This window comes from Pseudopipra pipra, chromosome 5 (assembly GCF_036250125.1).
Source record: "Pseudopipra pipra isolate bDixPip1 chromosome 5, bDixPip1.hap1, whole genome shotgun sequence".
In the NCBI taxonomy this organism is placed as follows: Eukaryota; Metazoa; Chordata; class Aves; order Passeriformes; family Pipridae; genus Pseudopipra; species Pseudopipra pipra.
The window spans coordinates 15907364-15931061 of NC_087553.1; the positions used below are offsets into that span (position 1 = coordinate 15907364).

The 23698-nt window shown below is 39.9% G+C and overlaps 1 protein-coding gene across 6 annotated transcripts in view; it reads left to right on the top strand.

Moving 5' to 3' along the window:
* The window catches only part of FGD4 (FYVE, RhoGEF and PH domain containing 4), a 111635-nt gene that overhangs the window by 60354 nt on the left and 27583 nt on the right, over positions 1–23698 (top strand). For all 6 annotated transcript variants that reach the window (XM_064654670.1, XM_064654674.1, XM_064654673.1 and 3 more), the window contains 3 exons: positions 8687–8851; positions 17078–17249; positions 20314–20800. In XM_064654670.1, coding sequence (XP_064510740.1) covers positions 8687–8851; positions 17078–17249; positions 20314–20800 — 824 coding nt within the window. Of the gene's footprint in view, positions 1–8686; positions 8852–17077; positions 17250–20313; positions 20801–23698 lie in introns of those variants that run through there.

Below are 23698 nucleotides of genomic sequence, written 5' to 3' on the forward strand. Positions count from 1 at the left end.
AGGATTCATAATCAAATCAGCTATTAATTCAGTTGGAACTCAAGAAAGCCACATAAAACTTCCTCAATCCCTTCCTTCATCAAATATGTAGGAAGCTGTAAAGGGCTTGGGGGAAGGAGAGGGGCAGAAGCGACCCTTGGATACAGGGCTCACCAATGTTCCCATTATCACAATGAGGGAAGAAGGTGACGTATGTATTCAGGACTCTCCTGCAACTTTGTGAAATACAGTCATGTGAGAAGGAGTTTGTGAGCTGAAAGTTGCCACTGTATGTTATGGAAGGGGGAAAAGGCGATGCTGACAAGGAGGGAGGAATTACCCGAAGAGTTACCTGTTACAGAAATGAAGCAGTAACAGCAGGGTAGCTGTCGTGGGCAACAGGGTCAACTTACCTGCCTAATCCTGGACCGATGAAGCTGCTGCTACTTATTGTACCCATTTTCTTTCATGGTGTTTTTTGTTTTGTGGGTTTGAGCCTTGTGGTTCTAAGCTACATGGTACGTGGTTGTAGGGTCAGGAGCTGGAGTCACTTGTAGGTCTTGTTGTCTTAATAAAAGCAAAGAGAAAAATATTGTCCAAAACGGTGGAGAGATATTGACATTTTGAGATGCTGGAAAGCAGTGCTGGGAAAGGGACCTGGGGGTCCTGTTCAATGGCAAGTTGAATATGAGTCAGCAGTGCCCTGGCAGCCAGGAGGGCCAACCATGTCCTGGGGGGCGTCAGGCAAAGCATCACCAGCTGGTTGAGGGAGGGGATTGTCCTGCTCTGCGCTGGGGCGGCCTCACCTTGAATATTGTGTGCAGTTTTGGGCACTGCAATATAGAAAAGATATTAAGCTCTTAGAGAGTGTCCAAAGAAGGGCAAGGGAGATGGTGAAGGGCCTTGAGGGGAAGCTGTTATGAGGAGGGGCTGAGGTCACTTGGTCTGTTCAGCCTGGAGGAGACTGAGGGGAGACCTCATTGCAGTTACAACATCTAGTGAGGGGAAGAGGAGGGGCAGGCACTGATCTCTTCTCTGTGGTGACCTGTGACAGGACCTGGGAGAATGGCCTGAAGTTGTGTCAGGGGAGGTTTAGGTTGGATATCAGAAAAAGGTTCTTCACCCCGAGAGTGGTTGGGCACTGGAACAGGCTCTCCAGAGAAGTGGTTACAGCACCAAGCCTGACAGAGTTCAAGAAGAACAATGCTTCCAGGCCCATGGTGTGATTCTTGGGGTGTCCTGTGTGGGACTAAGGGTTGAACTCAATGATCCTTGTGGATCCCTTCCAACTCTTCAGCTTCTGTGATTCTGTGATTATTTTGTGAAACACAAGCCATGAAAAGTCTTTACAAGTAAAAGAACATTAATGCGTATTTTCTCTTTAGATTTTGGGCTTGATAATATATTCAAAGATGAAAGTGAAAATAAAGGTTTGAGGGAATGCACTGTAGTACAGGAACCAAGTAGTGGAAAGAGCAGTGCTTTATTCCTGTAAACAGAACTCCTCATACTCAGAGCTCTCCCTTCGTATGTCTGGAGATGTGGTTTGAACACTTCTCTGTTCATTTAAGAAACCTCCATTATTCATTAAATAGTTGAGGAACAACCACCATTAGCAAAGCCACTGTCCCTGAGTATAGAAGACTCATAAGAAATTAGTGTAAGAAATACTGTGGTTTTATTGGAGGACCTCAGTCATAAACTACTACTTTCAAACCACAGCCATTTGAAGTCCTGTACAGTGCTTTTTGTTTTATTGGAACAGCATCAGCAATGCACGTTATATTATTGTGCTAATCCAAAATTTAAACAAATGTTGAAAGATAATTCCATTGATTGCTGACTCATTTTAATAAGAATCACAACAGATGCCCAGGTTTGCCTGCATGGAATTGACTGTTAGACCAGAGCCAAAAGAACAAAGATCAGAGCCAGACAGGACAACATTCTAAGGCACACTGGGTCTGTTTGCTGCAGCCAGCATTGGCAGGACATCTGTAGTGAATGTGGAATTCATCATTCAGTCCCTTACTTTGCATGACACACAGTATGCTGAGACTGCGATCGGGGGATAATTGATAAATCTTGTTCTGTTAATATCCTGTCAAAGCTGGGACTTGAGGAAGTTACCTTCAATAGATATCCTACTTAAATGTAATGGCATCCATAGCTGGTGGCATGGCGAACTCTATTTTTTTAGTAGCAATTACTATAAGCTGTATTTCAGCCTAAAAATGAAATTTACCATAGGAAAGATGCATGGTTTCCTCCAGTCAGAACAACTATAAACCTTGACAAAACACAGGAAAGGCAATACTGAATGCTCGAGTCTCGTGAATACCTACAAACCAAACAAATGCAGTATTGTCTTATCTTAGACCAAGCAGATATGACAATGTTTCTACTTAGTGTTTGGTTCTGTCCCTGATGCCCTGCATATCCTCCTTGAGTTTATTAGAAATGAAACTGTTTCAAAAATGGTTTCTTCTTTTACAATATCTTTTGTGTGTTGTGCACAGCTGAACTTGCTGAAGTTTGTTTCGGTTCTCCTTCTGTGTTACTGCTCTGTGTGTTGCTGCAAGTGGTTCACATACTGAGTGTTATGGATACCAAAGTTTGGAAACCTCTACTCTCTGTTACTATGTAATGTAGCATATCTACCAAGAAGTTAAATATTTTCTAGTTTTTGGCAAGTATTGTGTGGTGGTTGGCCTGCCAGTTTTAAGTTCAGTAATGTTTCCTGTTTAACTTCACCATCAGATGTTGTGAGTGCATTCACATAAAAGCAGACTTTTTGCAATCTACAATTTATACCTGTCATATTTACTTGAAGATTTATTTACTTCACACATTAAATGTTATGAAATTGAGGGTAATATTTGTTTGGTAGTTCTGTTAATGTTCGTGTGCAGTGAGAATAAGAGCCTTATATGCTTTGCATCTTTTTTATTCCCAGAAAATGGTCTTCTGTTGATCTTAGAATGTTTTTGCCTGTGTCTGGAGAATAGCTCTGCAAGAAAAAAACCCTACCTTTTTGCATTTTGTCAGCATATGTATCTGAAGTAATCCTTTAATAGAACCTGATCTGTCCCCTACACTTTGCCAAGATTCCATTTTTCAAAGATAATTCTAAACTGTCTGTTATTTGCCACTTATTTTTCTGGCCAGAACCTTCTTGCAGAAAGAAAACTAATTTCTTTGGTGAGACCGCCCTCCTGACTTCAGCAAAAGCTATTTTTTCCTCTTTTTGCAGTGTTGGGTTATCAGCTATTTGCAGTATCTCAGCAGTGGCTCACCACAGTAAAGGCTGGACTGATGTTTGGCCTTTAGAGCTCATCTGTGTGAAACAGAATATCAGTATAAAATTTTTGTACTGTTCTGCAGCTGCAAACCATTCACAACTCTATCACCACTGCAGTGGGAGAGGTGAATATACTTCAAGACACAAATCTGTATTTAACTTGAAAGGATAGCATTTAACAGAAATTTGAGGAAGGTAGATTTATTTTTTTTGGTGAGAGAAACTTGGACCTCCAGACTTTCAACTCTCCTCCTCCATACTCCTAATTTTCAGATAGTTTGAGCTTAGTCCAGTCGTTATTGACATGTGTTTGGTTGTACATCAGCAGTATAAGCATCTTAGTAGCATGTTGGGTCCTCTCACAAAAAGGATAAACCAATGAAGGGTAGGTACCTAGTTAATAGAAACTTAGTTTTGAGGGCAGGTTTGAGCACAACTGTGGGCAAAATTTGTGACTCAATCTACTGCATTTCCTGCTCAGGCCTCAACACATGTGCAGATATAACTGCATGGGGGAGAGGTCACTTTCTGCCTTCTTGTTTGTGGTCAGGAAGCTGTTGCTCACTCTTGTTCTGTTCCTTGCTACAGCTCCTGTAGTGTTTGGTGAGTAAGTGGATGGGCCGAATTCATCTCTGGAAGGGTCAATGCTACTTAACACTCTCCTGAGCTGATCAGGAGATTGTATGGCTCGGTTACTGTGCCTAAACCAGTACTTTGGTAGAGAGTGTATTAGCTGAACCCCCACCTATGCCCAGGCATGGATAGGAAGCATGAAGCTTTGTATTGATGTTACATGAAAAGATGTAGCAGTAGAACATCAAGACCACAGCCATTATGTCAGGTGTTTTGGGACTTAACACGAGGTATACATAACTGTATAATTTTAAGAGAAGTAATTTTGATACTTGAATTTTGTCTTGTCACAAGAGACAAATCCTTTTCCTGTAGACTTTGTTTACATCCAGAAATACTGGATTTCTTTCATTCAGAATGTATGATCAGAAGAGGGATCACAATGGCAGTAAAATTAGACAGGGATCACAATGGCAGTAAAATTAGACAGGGATCACAATGGCAGTAAAATTAGACAGGGATCACAATGGCAGTAAAATTAGACAGTAAAATGGAGCAGTATAGATGTGCTGTGTGCTTATAAGTGGGAATAAAAATAAATATAACAGAAGACTTAAAGGTGTTGAGACTGGTTTATGAAACTGCTGATGAAGGATCTATCCAATACTAAAACATTAGTGTAACCTTTGTGAATATAAATAAGCCATTTTCTCATGTTACTGGCATTTCAAGCTGGCTGATTATGTTTGTCTAAATGTTCATGGCTACAAGTTATTTCTAATTGGAATGCTATGAAAAAATAGATAATGCATTACCTAGCTTCAAACATTCTTGCAGATGCAAGCGTGTTTGTAAGCATTCTAGCTTCTCATTTCCTCGCAAATGATAAGGAAAATAATTAAGTGCTTATCAAGTTTGTGGTGTTTATTTCTCTTTTCTGTTAGTTATTTATTACCTCTCTCTCTCTTATGTTCTTGCCTGCCCCCATTTTAAATTTACTTAAGTTTTTTCCCCCCTTTCTCTCCTCTTCAGCGTATTTAGTCATTCTTGATTACAAGATGGGGGTATTAATCATGTACCAGTCAACACAGTTACTGGCTGGTAGTATTTTGTTGTGCACTGCATTTCTGACCTCAGGTGAAATTTCTCAGTTGTTATAATGCGTAGGAATAGAAGAAATATGCAAGTGCTTCTTTAACCAGGTCAGAAATAATCCTAATAGGAATTTACTTTAGCCCAGTAAAAGCTGCAGGTTTTTGCAGCACGTCTGCCTTTTTTGCAAATCAAATGGGATTTTATGTTCTATTTACAGGGCAACAACTGTATTTTATAACGGTGGACTGTGTTACTCCTTACTCAGGTGGAGAGAATTGAGAAGCCCTACTGCAGTGTATGCTGCTGATTGTGGAGCAAGTATTTGACGTTTTGTAATGGGCTGAATTTTACGTGGTTTGGGCTTTTGTTATAACAAAATATATTATGGCCTTATAATACACTTGCATACAATACACTAGATACAGGCATTTTCACCAGAAATTTGTATTTCTGCCACAATTTTCTTGTCTACATCACCTGGAGGGTGATATTGTTCACTGTAAAGAAACCAGGGCTCAGACTTGCACAGATGTTAAATGATGCTTTTTGTCCAGAGAATTTGACTGCTCAGTTTTGCATAGGAGTATGCTCTGGCTAGATTTCCATTACCTTTTTCCATTCGAGCTTTACATGGCTTGAGGATGTGACACAATTAACAGAATCACTAGCTTGAAATATATGTTAAATGTCTGCAGCGTGTCCATCTCCAGAAAATACGGCTTCCAGAGAGGATGGATAATATGTTTAATGGCTTGTACAACAATAATTAATTTGAAAACTTCCTGTTTCCCCACACCCCCATGTGCTGAGTTGTTGGTGTGAAGCCAGAGCAGGTTCTCGGGTCGTAACACTTCTTGAAGCTTTTGTTTTCTGTAAGCAGTTGCAAAAGATCCCCTTACAGAGAAACACTCTTTCTGTTGCTTGTGTTACAGTTTTGTATTACAGTGCACAAGCTTTACAAAATGGCTTTTGCCCACTGAATGTAACTAATATTACCAAGTCTAGTGGGGATATGTGATGCTGACAAAACTGATTCTTAAGGCCATCTAATGTTTTTGCATCAAAGGTTTGTTTTCAGCTGTTCTGGTTTTGCTGGACTTTGTATTAAGGCTGTGTGCGTGCACCTGTAAACCAAGTGGAATTGAAGTCTAAATATCTGCTTGAGGAACTGGAGTCGCATTTAAATTATCTCATCAGGCAGATCTAAGTAAGGGCTGCTGCTGAGAGGAGCTGTCCTGTCCCTTCCCAGCCATATTCCTGGCTGTTCCTGTGTGTGAGCAGCAATGCTGGGGTGACTGTGGGGTTAAACCGACTCAAAATATAGTCCAGATTTCAGCTGCATTGTTTCTGCTCTTCATCTCACTGTGTGGCTGAAGTGCTGCTGCTGGCACAGGGGAAGGAGTAGCCAGAAGCAGAAGCTGGAAGGAGGGGAGGACAAGTGGCTGACCACAGAGTGGCCTGTTCTCAGCAGCAGCTCTGCGACAGCCTCGGCTTAAAGTGATTGTGAGCAATAACCTTAAATAGGAGTAAGCAGCTTGATAAAGTTGTGGGTGTAAAATAAGTTCCTATTCTGACCCCAGAAGTTTCTCATTTCATTAGGAAATCCTTTTAATAAATAAATTACCACTTCGATGGACATTTTTAGCCTTGGCCTGAGCAGTTGACAGCAGCTGTGCCCCTTACTGAGCTGCACTCTGGGAGCTGGAGATTTTGGAGCACATTAGATGTCAAATATGCAAGCAAATTAGTTTTCAGAAAGGTCTAAGACTTCACGCTTTCACCCTCGTTGCAAAGTTATAAGTGTGATCTGAATGTAGATTTATAAATTATGTGCAATTGCCTACCCAATTTGTGCATCGTACCGATCCCACAGGAGTTACTCTTCTTAAATGAGTTTCTGAATTTAGGATTCCTCAATTAGAGTGTAAACTGCTACAGTATGGTATGGGATTCTGTGGGAAAAGGAAATTCAGCCTGTCAGCTCTTTGATGGAGACCAGGAAAACTTGCTGGTGCAACTTTCTGTATCATCACCTTGATCTTTCTCAGAGCTTCCAGTACTCCTGCCTCCATAGGGGAGACAGATATGGCACTGAAAATACCTTCTTAGGCATTGAGGAATGATGTGGGACAGAGCTCCCACTGCTGTAGTACAATATGACTTTTTGTGTATGGGGGCGATACCCAAGGAAAGAGGAATTTCTGCCTCAGATTGCAGATGTCTGAAAAGTTTCTGTACATGGTGGACCTTGCTAGATTATCCTCATCATTCTGGAAGTAGCCACCCTTATGTTCCTGGAAGATTCCTTGCTAACCGAATGAAATGGAAGAGGGAAAAATGCCATGTTGCAGCTGTGGATGTTGTGCATGCATTGTCATCCAAGTACTGGTGCTTTTTTAGTATGGATTGCTGACCTCACCATGGACCTCTGCAAGCCTCCATGTTAATAGAGGCAGCCTCTGGGTGCACCTCAGTGTTTAATAGGAAAAATAAGCTTCTAAGAAGTAAAGAATAAATACTCGAAAATATTGTTGGAATCCACAGAAGGCTGAAGAATCACTGAGCAGCACAGAGCAATAGCTATGGTGTCTCTTTCCATTGCTATACAAAGAAGAGGCTTGGCTAGGAATGGCTTGATATGGTGGATTTTGGCATGGGAGAGGGAGTTGGATTAGATCGTAGTGTCCAAACTGTGCAGACCAGTTGTTCAGAAGGCATCAGAGGATCAACTTATGAAACGGTTAAATGAGTTTTGGATTTGTCTTTTATAGAAATGTGCAAAGAAAACCCCAGTAAAGCCAAGAAAAGGTAAAATGGTGACAAATAATAGCAATAAATTGAGGTGCCCAACATTTACCCTAATAATGTTTTTAAATGAAAATAATTATGACAACAGTGGGCTTTCTTCCTTTCCCTTGTTCCTCCCACAAAAAAGTTGTGGATTTTTTTTGATTCAGAGTTGAATGAATATTGACCAAAGTGACATCTCAAGGTCCTTCATATTATTATTTGAAGTTTTTGGTTGTGTTTAAGGAACCAATTGCTTTCACACTCCAAAGCAACAGACTTCAGTAATCACATTCTAATAAGTGCTTTTATGACAGTTTCTATTGTTTGAATATGCCTTCCTTTATGTTTTCTTCCAGATTTCTTACCAATAGCAGATTTCTTCAGATCCTATTAATCGGAATAAATTCCATTCTGCTAGGAAAGAGTTGGCTGGATTTGTGCTTTGCTCTATTTTTTTTCCGTAATACTTAAAACAGGGGCCTTTTCCTACCAACAAAAATTGCATAATTTTGGATCCTACCATCATTAATAAAATAAAATTTTGAATGTATAGCATTTTGTGCACACTTGGAATGCAGAAGTAGAATAGCCAAACAAAAATGCTGGTTTTTCTACAGTTCTGTTGAACAAGCACATTGACAATTCAGATGAGAAAAAATATCTCTGTTGGAGATTGTAATCTTCCTATAGAAGAGCTTAGGCTAGTCATGGTGAAAGTATTTTTTAATATCCAAATATTTTTTAAAACCTCTTCAAGGTTTAAACCACATAATAAATTTCAGTGAAAGGTAAAATGTGTTTTTAGGATGAGACACCCTTAAAAGGAAGATGAATATTTTAATTTTCTCTGTAGAGAAGTGTTAGCACTCTAATAAATGTGTTTGTATTCGTAATATCCTGTATTTAATCCTGTTTCTTACTCTCAGGTTTTTTGTGTGTATTTTTCAGGCAGCAGCATCTGTCCAAAGTCCTTAATATTGTCTAGAACTTGTACAGCGAGTGCCACAACCAGACTAGTTGAGCAGAATGTACGCAATGAAGCGGCTCAGGGAATAAATGGAAGCGTGCCAGTCAAACAATCCCCACGTTCAGCTTCAAATCCAAAGCCACAAGGTAAGTAGTCTCAAATATTTTTGTTACGAAAGTTGTTCTTCATCTCAGACTTCTGAGAGAAACGGTGCACCTTGAAAGAACTGTATTTGTCAGAAGGAAAACCGTAGGGTAAAAGCTTGTTATTGAAATACAAATGTTCTGTAAATCCCTTATGATTCTGTAATTTCTGACTTATTTTTCAAAAGTATTGCTGCATTTGAGCTGGGAGGTTTTGGCACTATTTTTGAATTGGAGTATTTGACAGACCAGCTTCGAGGCAGGAGTGGCGGGGAGGATGTTCAGGACCTCTGGAGTTCTAGCTCTGCAGGAATTTGTGGAAAGATGGGAACTCCATGTTCGTGCAGTAAATGCTGACCAATAATGCATGCAGAGTAGAAGTAAATGTCCCTTCTTAACCTGTTTCTGTCCATAAGTATGTATCCTTTAAAAGCTACATAGGTCAACCTATGTATATATAAATACTTTATATGTGCATATTTTATATATATATATGTATAAATATCTATATATACTTCGTATATATGGATATAAAGACAATATATATATTGACTCAAACCACCACAAACCATCCTTTTTTGTGGTCTTCTTGGTAATATCGATGATTCTGCTGAAGTTGATCATAACAGAGTCACTGCATTCCAGAAATCTTGAATTCAAAGCAACTCTGGACTGATGTCTTTTAGAAGTGACATGCAATAGGAACTTTGTTCATCCTAAAAGTTAAAAGAAAAAGAGTGAGTTTAGAAGACTAATATCATGATGCTGTTCAGGGAATTGGATTCTGAGACACAGTGCTGATACAACAGAAACACGAATTACTCATAGAAAACTAGATATGGTAGTTTGACCCTGGCTGGATGCCAGGTACCCACCAAAGCCACTCTATCACTCTCCCCTGTACCCCTGGACAGGGCAGAGAAAATACAACAAAAGACTCATGAGTTGAGATAAGGGCAGGGAGAGATCACAAACTGATTACCACAATGGGCAAAACAGACTTGACTTGGGGATATTAATTGAATTTATTACCAATCAAAATCAGAGCAGGATAACGATAAGTAAACCAAGACTTAAAAACACCTTCCCCCCACCCTTCCCTCATTCTCGGGCTCTGACTCCTTCCCCCCAGAACAGGGAGACGGGAATGGAGGTTATGGTCAGTTCATCACATGTTGCTTCTGCTGCTTCTCAGGGAGAGGAGTCCTTCCCCTGCTCCAGTGTGGGGGTCCCTCCCACAGGAGACAGTTCTCCTTGAACTTCTCCCTTGTGAGTCCTTCCCATGGGCTACAGTTCTTCACGAGCTGCTCCAACGAGGCGTCACTTTTCCATGGGGTGCAGTCCTTCAAGAATAGGCTGCTCCAGCATGGGTGCCCCACAGGGCCACAAGTCCTGCCAGCAAAGCTGTTCTAGCAAGGGCTTCTTTCCTCACGGGCCCCCAGGTCCTGCTCCAGCACAGGCTTCCCATGGGGTCACAGCCTTCTTTTGGGCATCCACCTGCCCCAGTGTGGGTCTCCTCCATGAGCTGCAGGTGGATTTTTGCACCCCCACTGACCTCCATGGGCTGCAGGGGGACGGCTGCTTCACCTTGGTCTGCACCACGAGCTGAGCAGGAATCTCAGTTCCGGTGCCTGGAGCGCCTCCTCCCCCTCCTTCTTCATTAGCCTTGGTGTCTGCAGGGTTGTTCCTCTCACATATTCTCCTTTCTTCTCTGAGAGCCGTTACATCTGTGCAATAAGTCTTCTTTCCTTCTTCAGTGTGTTATCACAGACATGCCACCACCTTCTCGGATTGACTTGGCCTTGGCCAGCAGGTCTGTCCTGGAGCTGGCTGGTATTGGCTCTGTTGGACGTGGGGGAAGCTTCTGACAGCGTCTCACAGAAGCCACCCCTGTGGCCCCCACAGCTACCGAAACCTGGCCATGCAAACCAAATACACTGGAGTCCATCAAAATCACATATAGAAACTAGAATCACGCAGGGTCATTTTGTAGTGGATACAACAATCTGTGTATCACTTAATGGGAAAATGCATCTTGAAGGATTTTGCATCAGTCCTGAGTTCATCTTAGAGTTAAGGAGGGAAGCAATTTTTTGAGGTGTCAAGAAAGTTTTGTTTACTTCAGGAGAATGAGAGAAAAATAAAGCTGTTATTTTTTGGTGTAGTTCATTTTTATAGAACTTTTGCCAGTATTGTTCAGTAAACTAAGATGTTTTTGCCAGTTATGTGTAAACATTACTTATCTGAGTAGCCTTTCTGCACCATTTCCTATGTCTCTGAAACAAATTCTCTGCAGCAAAGTTAACAAGAGAACATGTGTTCTTCCTAAGAAAAATATTTTAGAAATCTGCTAATGGATAAATAGAAATGGGCAATCAATAACAAGATTTTAAGCCTTTCAAAAACAAAGCCAGCACACTTATTATAAATTCTAGCCATTAGATAAATTAGGAGTTTTATATTATCGGACCCCATTCATTCATGTAGTTATGCAGCTGTTGTTGCTCTTCCATAGCCATGACTTGAGTGTTTGTCAATACTGTTTATTCCAAGTTGTGCCACAGCCAGGAATAGTGCTGCAGTCTAAGAAATGCAGCTGCGTCGATTATATTTAATAATACTGTTTTAAATAGTATTTTGTGTCTGCTTTGTTCATGGGCCCATGTCTTGCTCCATTTATTCCTATTAAATATGTGCATCAGATTGAAGTTTTATAGTATATCTTTTTTTTGCTTTTAATTGAATTCAAGCAAACCAGAATATAATTAATGAGAGAAGTATTTGGGAGTCCAAATGATGTAAGCAGACTAGATTGCTCTAGTTTATTGGTTTAAAAGTGGTCACTATATTTTTTTTAAAGAGCTTTTCATGCACAGGTACAGAAATATTTTTGGTTTATAGCAGTAGGAAATGTTCTTCCAAATTGTTGTTCTAGTCATGCAAATACGAAATGTCCTTTCATATTGAGAGGAAACAAGATGACAGACCTGAATTTTAATGCCAGTATATTTGATTGTGGATGAACTAACTGCAAAATGACCTTCATTTAACCTACTGGAATGCATATAATTAAAATGAGAGAGATAAAAAATTACTTTGAGGTTTTGTTGCAAGTAGGGTACAGCTACCTTCAGTAAACTTAGTTTTAGAGGAAATAGAGCTTTAATATAGAGGAAAAAGGTCCAAAATCTTGCACTTGAAGTGAACCCTGTTTTGTCTGTACTTGGTCTCTGAGAAGTAGTTTAAATATTTGGAAACAGTTCACTTAGGGTAGCTAGGTCAAGTGAATAAATTTCTGCACAGAATCCAATATAAAATTCTTTCTTTTCATTTTCATTTATTACCCTGGCACTTCAATGAGAAAAAAAAAATCTGTCTGATACACTGGCAGTAAAGAACAATTTTGTTCTCCAGTAATTCCTTCCATCAATTTTTGTTCCTTCCATCAACAGTTTAGCAATTCATATGTCAGATTTCTGTCCTGAGTACAGTTTGGTTCATGAAAATCCTTGCAAATTTGGAACACAGCCTGAAACTGGCTGAAGGCCGATGAGGGAGTTAAGCAAAGAAATCAGGACTGTGGAGCAAAGCAGTCACAGTCTGTACTGGCTGTGGAACCCGATGCTTTGCCTTTGCACCAGTGCACTGCATTCTCTGACAGAGTAGACTAATCCAGACTGGAGATAGTCAGTGGAAATAGCAAAATATGCTACCAGGTTGCAAGACCAAGATGATGCATGAGAGAGGAAGCAAATTGTTAAATAATTTGAAACTTGCCCGTACCTACAAATAGTCAGGCAGTCATCTGAAGCTAGCAGTAGCAGAATGCATGTAGAATGACATGTAAAAATTGACCTTTTTCTTTTTTAAAAAGAAAAAAGTTTCTTCTATTCCTTGCTTTTTGAACCTCTTGCTTGAGTTTTTTTATGATGCCCAGTTACTAAATACTGGGCACCGAAGCTGTTGTCTGTACCAGGCAGCTTTATTGTAGGATGCAAAATATATTGAAATGTCAACACTTCTTCAAAGCAGTGAACTGTCTTGTCAGTTCAAGACTGTGCATCAGTTGCTCATTTAAATTTTTCTAATGAGAGCTTAGCAGTTCTTATGAATCTCCTGCTGAGGCTGAAGAGGCATTTTTGTTTGGGTTGGAGATGAATTTCCACTCCAAAAGACAACCTGGTTTGTGCTACTGTGAAATGATAAGGACACAACACATTCAGCACATAGACTTCAGCAGTCAGTTTTAGCTGACTGTCTGCTGTGTAGCATCAGTCCTGTCTTCCTTTCTCAGGTAATTATAATACATTCTGTGGTTTTGAAAATGTTCGGTGGCTTGGGCCTAAAAAAGCTGAGAAAACTCTTAAAAGTCTGAAAGGTAGACTGTGCTTCTCTAGCAAACTTGTACAGTTAATGGTGAATTGAACTAAAGCTGAGAGCTGTTGCTAAGTAGGCTTCACTCTCAATGGTGCTTTAAGAAACCTGTTACAAAGTCTCTTTTATCAGCAAAACTGCCAAATCCCAAATATTATGTCTGGGGAGAAGACAAATGAGAGAACAAAGTACATCTGATTAATATTGGTCATCTTTCTTAATACAGTATTGGAAGATATTTCTTCTGGTGTGATCTAAAAACACAGAAATGCATATCTCAAAGAGAAGATGGCTTTTTCTCTCTTTCTACTGAGTCTAGGTTACTAGTTATTCTATACTGTTCTTAAGAGTGTAAATCTTTGGCATCTATCCAGCTGTGCTCGTTTGATCTTCTTGAAGGTGATGAAGCATGCAAGGAGGTGATGATGGATGACTCAGCCAGGAGAGCTATAGTTGTTTGCCCCAGGGACTTTTAAGTGTATTTTCATGGAGTGAAGGCACGGTAGCATTTTTAACCATCGTGAGTTAAACACATGGATGGAGATTGAACACATGATGCTTTCCAAGGAAGGAGATAAATGACCTTGTCCAATATGCTTTGGAGTCTGCAAAGGTGGTTGTACCTTTTGAGCCATTTGTAGCATTAACTCCCATTTCCTTATGCATTTGTGCAAAGTTGAATGCACAGCTAGGCACTGCAGCGTAAATGTTGATTATGGCTAGTGGTATACAGTGCCAGCTACCTGAGTACATGGAGGGGTTTTCTTTGAGCAGAATGGGCAGTTCATGTCTCCTAATGAGCTCAAAATTCTACAGTATGGAGACTAGAGTATTTATAGACTCAAACAGAGCTCTGTATTATGCAGGTTACTACAATGGGCCAGTCTTTCCTTTTTTTTTTCTTTCTCTTAAGATCCTTGCTGTGTGCACATTGAAAAATAATCTGATTAAAACAAAACACTGCAGAAGTACATTGAGGGGAGAGTTAATGGAATTTATTTTCCATAATCCCTGTTAACAAGGCTGACCTTACAGGAAGGTTTGAGGGTTGAGGTTTTTTTTACGCTACTGATTCTTTTCTTTCCATTGATCTTGTGACTATTCTTTCTCCATTGCTCTATTTCTAAACCATACAGTAGCTACAGCAGCAGCTGATTAGGGGAAATGCTCTCTCTTAGATGCTAATAGGAAGTAAAGTGTGAAATATCTTGCATAAATGAGTTGGTATGGCTATTAGGTTTGTTGTTCTCTTCTGAAGATATTACGAGGATTTTCAGTATGCAGGGTTTGCCCAGTTTGCCCAGAGGTTCCTCATGCTTGCCCTACGTAAATGCTGCTAAGCTGTGGTTTTTCAGTAATAGCTGCAAAAGTGTGTGACACCTCCACAGAACGTCCTAGAATTTGATTTTTGTCCCCGTGGACCCAGTATAAAAATAACTTCCAACTAATTCCTTCTGCTTTATCAGTAGACATTAATTCCCTATAGTTCAGCAGTTTTAATATATCCTTGTGAGGATATTAACATTTTATGAGATGTACAAAAGAATTGAAGAGATGCACGGGTCCATTACATAAGAGATTTCACAGGAATGGGGGTTATACAAAGTCCACTGCAAGAGCAAGAAGTGTTCCTACAAACTCACGTGGTGCTGGTCAGCAAATCCACTCGGTGACCCCTTTCCTGTCCATCTCCTCCCTGAGGGAATGGCAGCGCTTATGCTCAATTATGTGTCCTGCTTTTTCCTGGCCTACTCGTGTCACCTTTTTCCGCTGTCCCCTTGCCTTTGTCAGCGCAGCAAGCTATTCAGTGCTTGGACAATTATCTGATGCTCATTGGCCTAATTCTGCCAGACCTTCTCCGAACTCCCTAAAAAGAGGGAACGTAGGGAAAGCTACTCCACTGCACTGCAGCTGAGCAATTGCATGCGGCTTCTCAGGAGGGACTTCGGTTACTACAGATACTGAAGCAGTTACACAATTTAATAGTCTGCTTGTTTCAGGGTTGCATTATAACTATTTCAAAAGTGATTGAGTCATCTTTCTGTACTGCATCCCCTACAAACTTGCTTTTCTTGCTTGTGTTAATAAATATAAAGCTTCCAAGAACCAAGTATGCACATATGCACAGCAAAATCATCTGATCTGCAGTAATTGTCTTCCTTCTCCCTCTGATTATTTCATTTATCTGCATTTGTAGTTGGTATGATTGAAGTCTAAAGCTTTTTGTGGTAAATTCATTTCTTTATAGATTCTCTCATGGTACTTTTCAGACTGCAGCAATCACTACAACCCCACTTAAGTGCAATTAGATCCTTGGAAACACAGACAAATATTACTTCCTATAAATTTAACGTAAGGTAGAGATGGAAAGTTGCCCTTAAACTGCAAGAAACACTTGAATATCATAGTCTATGATTAGTATATTTACAAGAATTTTTTCAAACACTCCTTTCAATTGTCAGTTGATGGGAGGTAAGCTCATTCCTGTGGTGCATGGATTTTCCAGGGTAAGTTAGTAAGCTATCCTAAAGCCAGTGATGTGAAGATCATGTTTTTTTCACATCCATTGTGTACCCTGTACTGATGCCTTTTTTTTTTTTCACTACCATGAGAATGGCACATGATTCCTAATGCCAACTCCTTTGCTCTTTCCCTTCATGGTTGCTCCCTGGCAGGTCTTTGTAGTTGCTGGATGGCCAGTGCCTGTGGCACGCTGGAATGGGGTGTCTGTGGAGCAGTGACCAAGCCCCTGGGGCCACTGGTTCTACTGGCAGGGCATTACCTACTCTTGCCAATTTATGACTGCCTTTTAATAAATCTTTTTTCAATTTCATATCAAATGGTTTCACTTCCATCACAGTATGTTTTGGGAATATGTGTGGGATTGAACAGAGTTGTGTTTTTGGGAATTAAGGGCCTTTCCTTTAAGTCTCTCTTCTTGATGGAGCTGGACGTGCATTACTCCAATAGTGGAACACATTTGGGCCCAGTCTGTGGTGTGCTTTTGCTGCCCACAAATGCTGCATAGTTGCTTAAAGGGATAAAAGTTAGTTTAAAGATCCTCGGTACGTGTGACTTTAGTTGCTTTATGTGTCACCTTGTCTTTTGTGCTTTAGTCACTGCTTTATTAAACAGTGGCTGATCATTAACAATCTAATTAGAAGGACTTATGGAAAGGATGGGGAAAAAGCAAGAAAAATAAAAAGTATTTTCAGGGGGGAAGGTTTTCAGCAGCATAATTAGACAAAGGTTCAGTGAGTAAAGGAAGTTTAAAGCTGAAGGCAAATACCTTTTCCATTGACAATTGTTATTGAGGTCACAAGGGATAAGGTAAAGAATGAGAGCACCGGAATTTTGGGGCAGCAGTTTAAATCTCTGTCTTGAGCTTCACAGTACAGCTGAGTCCTTTGGGCTCAATTCTTTTTTATTATAAAGCCTGCATTTATGAAGGCCACTTATGTATTTACTACAATACATTATAAAAACAAACAAACTAGAAAACTTCCTAGTTTTCTAACTTGTCAAAGTAGCATATGGTTCACATTTTAGTCAGGAAATGTAATAGGATCCCCAATACCAAACAGTGTATAAAGGACTATATGAAGTCCCTGTGTTCATAAAGCAGCTTTAATGTTAATTAAAGCCATGAGCATCCCTTTTTCATTACTGCAGTAGGTTCTTATGCAAAAGTCTCATATGTGAGAGTAATCTGGTCTCGTAGAAGGTGTCCCTGCCCATGGCAGGGGGTTTGGAACTAGATGATCTTTAAGGTCCCTTCCAACCCAAACCATTCTATGATTCTGTATTCTGGCAGCTCAAAGAAACGTGAGTGATTGTTGTTGTTGTTGTTTGCAGTGCCTCCAAAGCCAGTTCATCTGCAGAAGGCAACGTACCAAACCCCCAGGCATAAAGCTTTAGCAAATCACAAACCAAGGATGGAGGAAGAGGCGCCCGCTGCTGTTTCCAGTGTTGCAAGGGAGAAGCCCAGTAAAGTGTCAGATCTCATCCATCGTTTTGAGGGAGGCAGGTATGTAAGAGAATTTCAATTAGCTTGTAACTCTGTTAGTTGTATGTGGATTGTTGGAACTTGAACGTGTGAGGAAGAACATTGATACCACAGTAGTGCTCACACCCATGCCTGCCAGAGGACTTGGTGGCAAAACTGCACGTTTTGAAACGGTGAGAGCCAATTGTGTATTTGGCCTGTACAAGGTGTGCTCATTCATGAGGTGCTAGCCTTAATTTTTCTTTAAAAAAAAAAAAAGAGGAAGCAGACAAACTTTTAGTATTTTTAAAGCATTCCCAAAAATGGTAGGGATTTGAAATAAGTGCTGGGTTTAGAATGAAACATTGCAGCTAATATTAAATTCTCTTGGTTTGCAGGAAAAAAAAAATCTTTTATAAGCAAATAGAAAAATCTGAAATCCTGATTTTCATTTTACAGTGTTTTAACCTCTTAGATCATTCATGTGAAGAGGGTGATGTCTACGAGTTATTTGTATTGATATGACATACATTCTCTGAATGGTTTCCTTTGTAATACTTGGTGATTTTGGAATAGCTCAGTGTTCTGGAGTTTTGATACTGCATTTTACAGAAAACATTTGGAACTGTGGGAAACATAAACCACAGTGAATAATGCTTTCACAAAATAGTGTTACTTGTGTGTCTTTAATTAGATGTACATGATGCATCTTTAGTAAGATGTATTATAAGCTCTGAAACAGAAGGTTTGAAAGGAATCTGCTCTGTATAAAGAGAGCGACTTTCCAGAAAGCCCATGACAGAGGAACAGCTCAAGGAACAGTCCAGTGCCAGTTGAGCACTCCAAGTTTTGGATGCGGTTTTCTCATTTTTCCTTGGGATACTGGTGTTCTGAAGGAATGCCCCCTGTGAGAATGAATGCATGATGTACAATAGAACATAAGCTTCTGAGGAGCCAGACTATTAAGACTTCCATTGAAAGAATTTCCCCTCAAGATGGGTGAAATTTAATCCTTTATACGGAAGCAGCTGAGCATTGTAAAAGTATCTTTATCCATTGGAATAGAAATCATTTCAGAGCTTCATCTGCAAGAAACTTCTGTCATTAGGCAGAGACTTAATTGCACTTGCAAGCTTATAGATGGGGAAAAGAGACTACTACAGCACTGGAAGTCCTGTGAATTCTTATAGCACAAGTCTCTGTTACCAACTTTGTTTCCTAGTCTTCCTCCAAAGTTTTTTAAATAGTGCAATATTCTTAGAAAAACAATTTTAGCCTTTCTGAAAGGAAACTCCTCAGGTACATTGTGTCCTACACCGCTGAGCCCTACATTCCTTCCTGCTAGATGTGCCTGCTGCATTGTAAAGTAACTTTTCCAATATTATGCAATAAAAGGAAACTATAAAGAAAGCAAGGAAAACTTTCTTGTCCATAGACCTTTAAAAGTAGGGACATTTTGTGAACTATGGGAAGTTCAGTTGCTTTGAGGCAACATTGTTCATTAGGCACACCCAGTAATACCTGTCTAATGACTAAATTCTCCTCAAGAATATGATCTCTGCTTATGAGAAACTTCCATAATTAGAATGCTGAGTTCTGGAATATCCTGCTTTGACAGTGGAGGCAATCCCTGTTTTTCAAATGAGCTCAACTCACAAAATATATCTTCTGTGAAGTTGGAACTTCAGTTTTAATTAGTGGTCTTGAAATGGCTAGGTAGCATATTCATGAACTGCAAACTGTGATTGTCAGTTATGATAACTTATTTTCATTAGTCTGTACAGCCCACAAACATGTAGGCATGGCAGAAAGTTAATTAAACCTTTTTGCTCTGTGAAGACAATTGAAAAATGTGAATTAATTTTGTCCTGCAATCAAGCTTACTGGATTAAAAAAAAGGCATAATCTTTACACAACTAAAGAAAAACTGTTTTAAATTTTTTGTTATATGATGGAAAAAGGTAAAGCTAATGTAAGTTATTTTTTGAGCTCTGTATGTCAAAATGCAGAATGTGTTTGCAATATTTGTGTAAACTGTGCTATAAACAAGGAGTAAACATACAGTTTGTAAGCAATTAGCATCTCTCCAGAAGATGGAGGTCCATACTAGGAACAATGTGTTAGAGAACAGTTATGATACTTTATAGCAAGTTGAATGTTGTTAAATGTACTTCAGGTTCCAATGAGGTTTTTTTTCCTGAATTATAATGATTCCAAATGCTTTTACAGTCAAAAAAGTCAAAAAGAGAGTGAGAGGTATGAGCAAAGGATAATGTGTTTAAAGCAGACATAAAGTATGGAGGAAAAAGACTTTCGAAAAAGATGCAGCATGATGGAAGGACACTGCTAATTAAGGAAGCAGGGGAAGAAATGGAATAAAAATTTAAGGCTCCTCCTGTAATCTGCTGAACTAAGGAAAGAGATACTTAAATGTTCTTGGACACATTTAATTCACTTTTTATAATTAAAGAGCAGTTAGGGAATAGGCTATTTGTTACTTTAAGCAGTGGACTGGGACTTGGGACACCATGGGTCTTGCTCCATTTCTGCCAGTAATTTCTGGAACACTTTGGGTCAGTTGCTTCATCCATCGGTTTCTTGATTACCTTGGCTGTTACGTGGAGCTAATAATAGAATCAGGTTGCAAAAGATCATAGAATCCAACTGTTAACCCAGCACTGCCAAGCCCACCACTAAACCACATCCTTGAGTGCCACATTTACATGTCTTTTAAATCCCTCCAGGGATGGTGACTCAAAGTCTTCCTTGGGCAGCCTGTTCCAATGCCTGACAACATTTTCAATGGAGAAATTTTTCCTAGTTTCCGATCTAAATCTCCCCTACAAATGAGATTCAAGACACATGAGGATGCAATGGATCGGTATGAATGGCACCCTGGGTTTCTAGTAAAAGATGCATGTTTGTGTGTCGTTCAATGCATTCCAGGTTTCAGTGGCCTGAACTTCCTAACATTAACACAGGAAAAAAAATGGTTTGGGAGGAACTGGTTATATGGTGCAACTCTCCTACTTACCATACCAGGATGTTTTATAAGTCCACGTTTAACTCTTCTCTCATCGATGCTTTTTTTGTTCGGTGTTTTTAGCTCGTTGAATCCTAGTGATTTGAAGAAAGATTCCTCTGTTCTCCACCTTACTAAATCTCAAGGAAGATATGGGTCAACACCATCACCTCAGCCCAAACTCCCCTCCCAGCACTCACTACAAAAACAGGGAAACAATAATACTGACAAAACTCAGGTTGCACAGCTACACACAGCCAACGGAGTAGTAGCACAAGACCAGCCGGAGGATGAGGACAGGAGATTATCAGATCGTGGCTCTGCTGTGTCCACTCCAGTTCCAGATGATGTCATTGACAGCAGCTTGATAAACGGGGAAGAAGAAAGTACTTGCAGGGAGTCATTGCAAAGTATGACTACCTGTGAAGAACAGATGCTTAACAGCTGCTACAGAACTCCAAGTAGTGATACACTGCTCCCATCTGAAAATGAAACTCCAGAAATTAATAGTAATGTGAAGGAAGAACCAGCTGAGGAAATCAGTAAACAAGATCAACCTGTAGAAACAAAGGTAAAAAGAGAAATTGTTTCATTCCTGATATATCATTACTTTGTGTATTTTCTCTTGGTTTTTATTTACAAAACCAGGCTTTCAAGAGCAGGTCAGAAAGTTGAAACTCTTTTGGTTATTTTTCCTCTGAAAAAAAAGATGGGAAAAAAAGTTTTGCTGGCCTCTTCCCACCCCCTGCCCTCCTTTGCTCTTTCCCTGTTAGCTATCTAAAGTTTAAAAAACAAGTGAAACTGAAATATGTGGACATGTTTGACCCTATGCTTCAGCTGTGCCAGACTATGAGGGACACATGTTAGCGGTGTATATAAAATAAAATTTCACATGTAGTAAACTGCAATGACAGAGCTTCAGGCAGGACTGTTGTGTGAATCCATGATTTGGATGTAGTTGTCAAGTCAAAGCTTGAAAGGCAGTGGCAGTCTTCTAGCTATCAGCTAGATGCAATGTTCAGAGTATACTAAATATATAGCAAGGAGAACTTATGTCTGATGAATTTGAACTTCCTTGTAAGGAAGGTTTTAAATACTTTAGAGTGGTAAGTGGGTGGAAGAAAATCTGTCTTGGGAAATTAATTGCTGAAAAATTTTGCATATTTCCACTTATAAAAGTTTGCTTATGCAGTTTTCCTTCTTGTACTGAAGCAGTGAATGTGATTAACAGCTCTGGTCCAGCTGTGCCCTGTGTGACTCATGGGAGGGGGAGCTTGGCAGACCCTCCTGGTCTTCCTCTTCACCACAGAGCCAAACAGCTGAGTGCTGATAAAGCTCCTCACTGCTGTCAGGAGTACACCTGCATCAGTTAACTACAGAGCTCTCCAAGCCCTTGAATTTGGTTAGCTAAGGGTCACGTACATACATGCTTGAAGGCAAATTCTGTGAGGGGGAAAGGTGGGTCTCAAATTCTCATGCATTTTAGGATGAAATATCCTCGGCAATGACAAGAAGGTGCTGGGTTGTGCAGGTTTTCTTGTTTGTTTTAAAGGTTGGTTTTTTTCCTGTAATGAATGAATGCTATGATTCCCATCTAAGCATAAGCCTGGTCGTGGTCCAAGGCACCTTTAGCCTGCCACGCCTCTCATTATGTTTCTATCTCCTGTTCGGTAGTGCCTGTTTCCCCTCTCTGTGCCCATAAAGTGCTGAATTCTCAGTGGGCAACACTGTTAAGCTTGAATCCAAGTCATGCGGTGAGGTGCTGGCAGCATTTTCAGGAAAAAGCTGAAATGAGAAGCAGTTCTGTTGTAAAGTTAAGGAAGGAACTGGGCAAATGCTAATGGCAGAAATCTCATTAAAATCTGTCTTTGAGCTGCTGGAACCAACACGTGATCTGTCTTGTATTGACAAAGTCAACTTGTGAAGTGTAATGCAACTGTTACTAGATGTATTGTTCACTGGTGCTTGAAGGGTAAAAAACCAGAACAAGCCAAACCCATGCAGGATGACTTTTGAGTCTGCACTGGTATAGAACTGAATCTATATAATTGAGCTGGGTCACAACAGCGCTTCCTGAAATGCCAGCTTACTTGTGCAACAAGGACATCCCGTTTAGTCTAGTGAGGTTAAGAAGCCTGTCTGCCACGGAACGATCTAAGGGCCACCCTCTCCAGAATCAAACAATGATTTAGTTTGGATTAATGCAGCCTACAGATGGAAGTCAGCCCTGTGGTGACCTAAGTAGCTGCTGCCATGCTGTCTGGAATAGGGAAAGGGTGATAAGCAAGAGAATTCTGGTGGAGCTTTAAGCTGTTTCTGCATCTAAGCAGGCATTGGTAAGAAGTAAGAGCATTAGACAATCTGTGATTTTGCTAAGAGCCCACTTAGTCATTATAGAATATTAAAACTGGGATGCAGTCCAGTTGAAGTTACACTGCACAGGCTAACAGCAGTCTTCTGCCTTTTTTAATTAAGAAAGTGTAGGTCCAATTGAGTAAAAGCGAAAGGAGCAGATGCACGTGAGTCATAGTCAAACTTTAAATTATACATCTGATATATGTATTTTGGTAGTGATGCAAAGCATCTTGTCTCTTGCATGCCATATTTCTTAATTCAGGGAAGAGGAAAGAGTGGTGCTCTCTCTTTGTAAATAAGTATATGTACAGCAGAAGTAATCTGAAGTCCACTGCTAGAAGGGGTGAATCAAATCGGGAAATGGTGCAAAACCAGAGCAGAGATTACTTTTCAGACTTGGAAAAGAAGACTTATTTCGAAATAGTGTTGTTCTTACAATTGTTTTTCTCCCTCTTATCACTGTAGATCTGACTAAAGACAGATTATTGCAGGTTCTGGAAAAGTTGAGCAAGACTTAGTAAAGTTGACAGTGATCTGAAATGTCTTCCCCAAACGACCAGAGTAGTGTATGCTTTATTTCTCTTATTTGCTGAATCAGCTTGAAAGTAATGAAACAGAAGCATAATAAGAAAAAAGACAATTAAAAGTGAAAAATTTCCTGCCTTGCAGCAGAAACACCTCCTGTCATAAACTTTGATTTGTCTAAGCTGCGGAGGCTGAATAGTACAAGAACATCCCATCAGTTAACTTTCTTGAATAACAACATGTGGGAAATCTGCTGCCAGTGCTAAGTGAAGACAAGAGGACAAATGTTTGTGTTTGTTGTGAGACTGGTAGGAAATGGGCATATAGACTGCCTGCATGCCACAGATGGAAAAGAATCCACTGTGCATCCTTAACAAAGTCCTCATATGATGTCTTCTTTTAATGACAATGCTGGGGGCTCTGATGTTTCGGATGCAAAACCTGGTGGAGATCCTGTATTTCTAAATGTAAGGTGAAGTTTTGATTTAAATAGGGTGGAATCTTTCTTGCAAAGTTAACTTTCTGCCAAGGAATGTTTTACTGTTGAAACACTTGAGAGGTTCTACCAACTTCTTGATTCTACAATTTT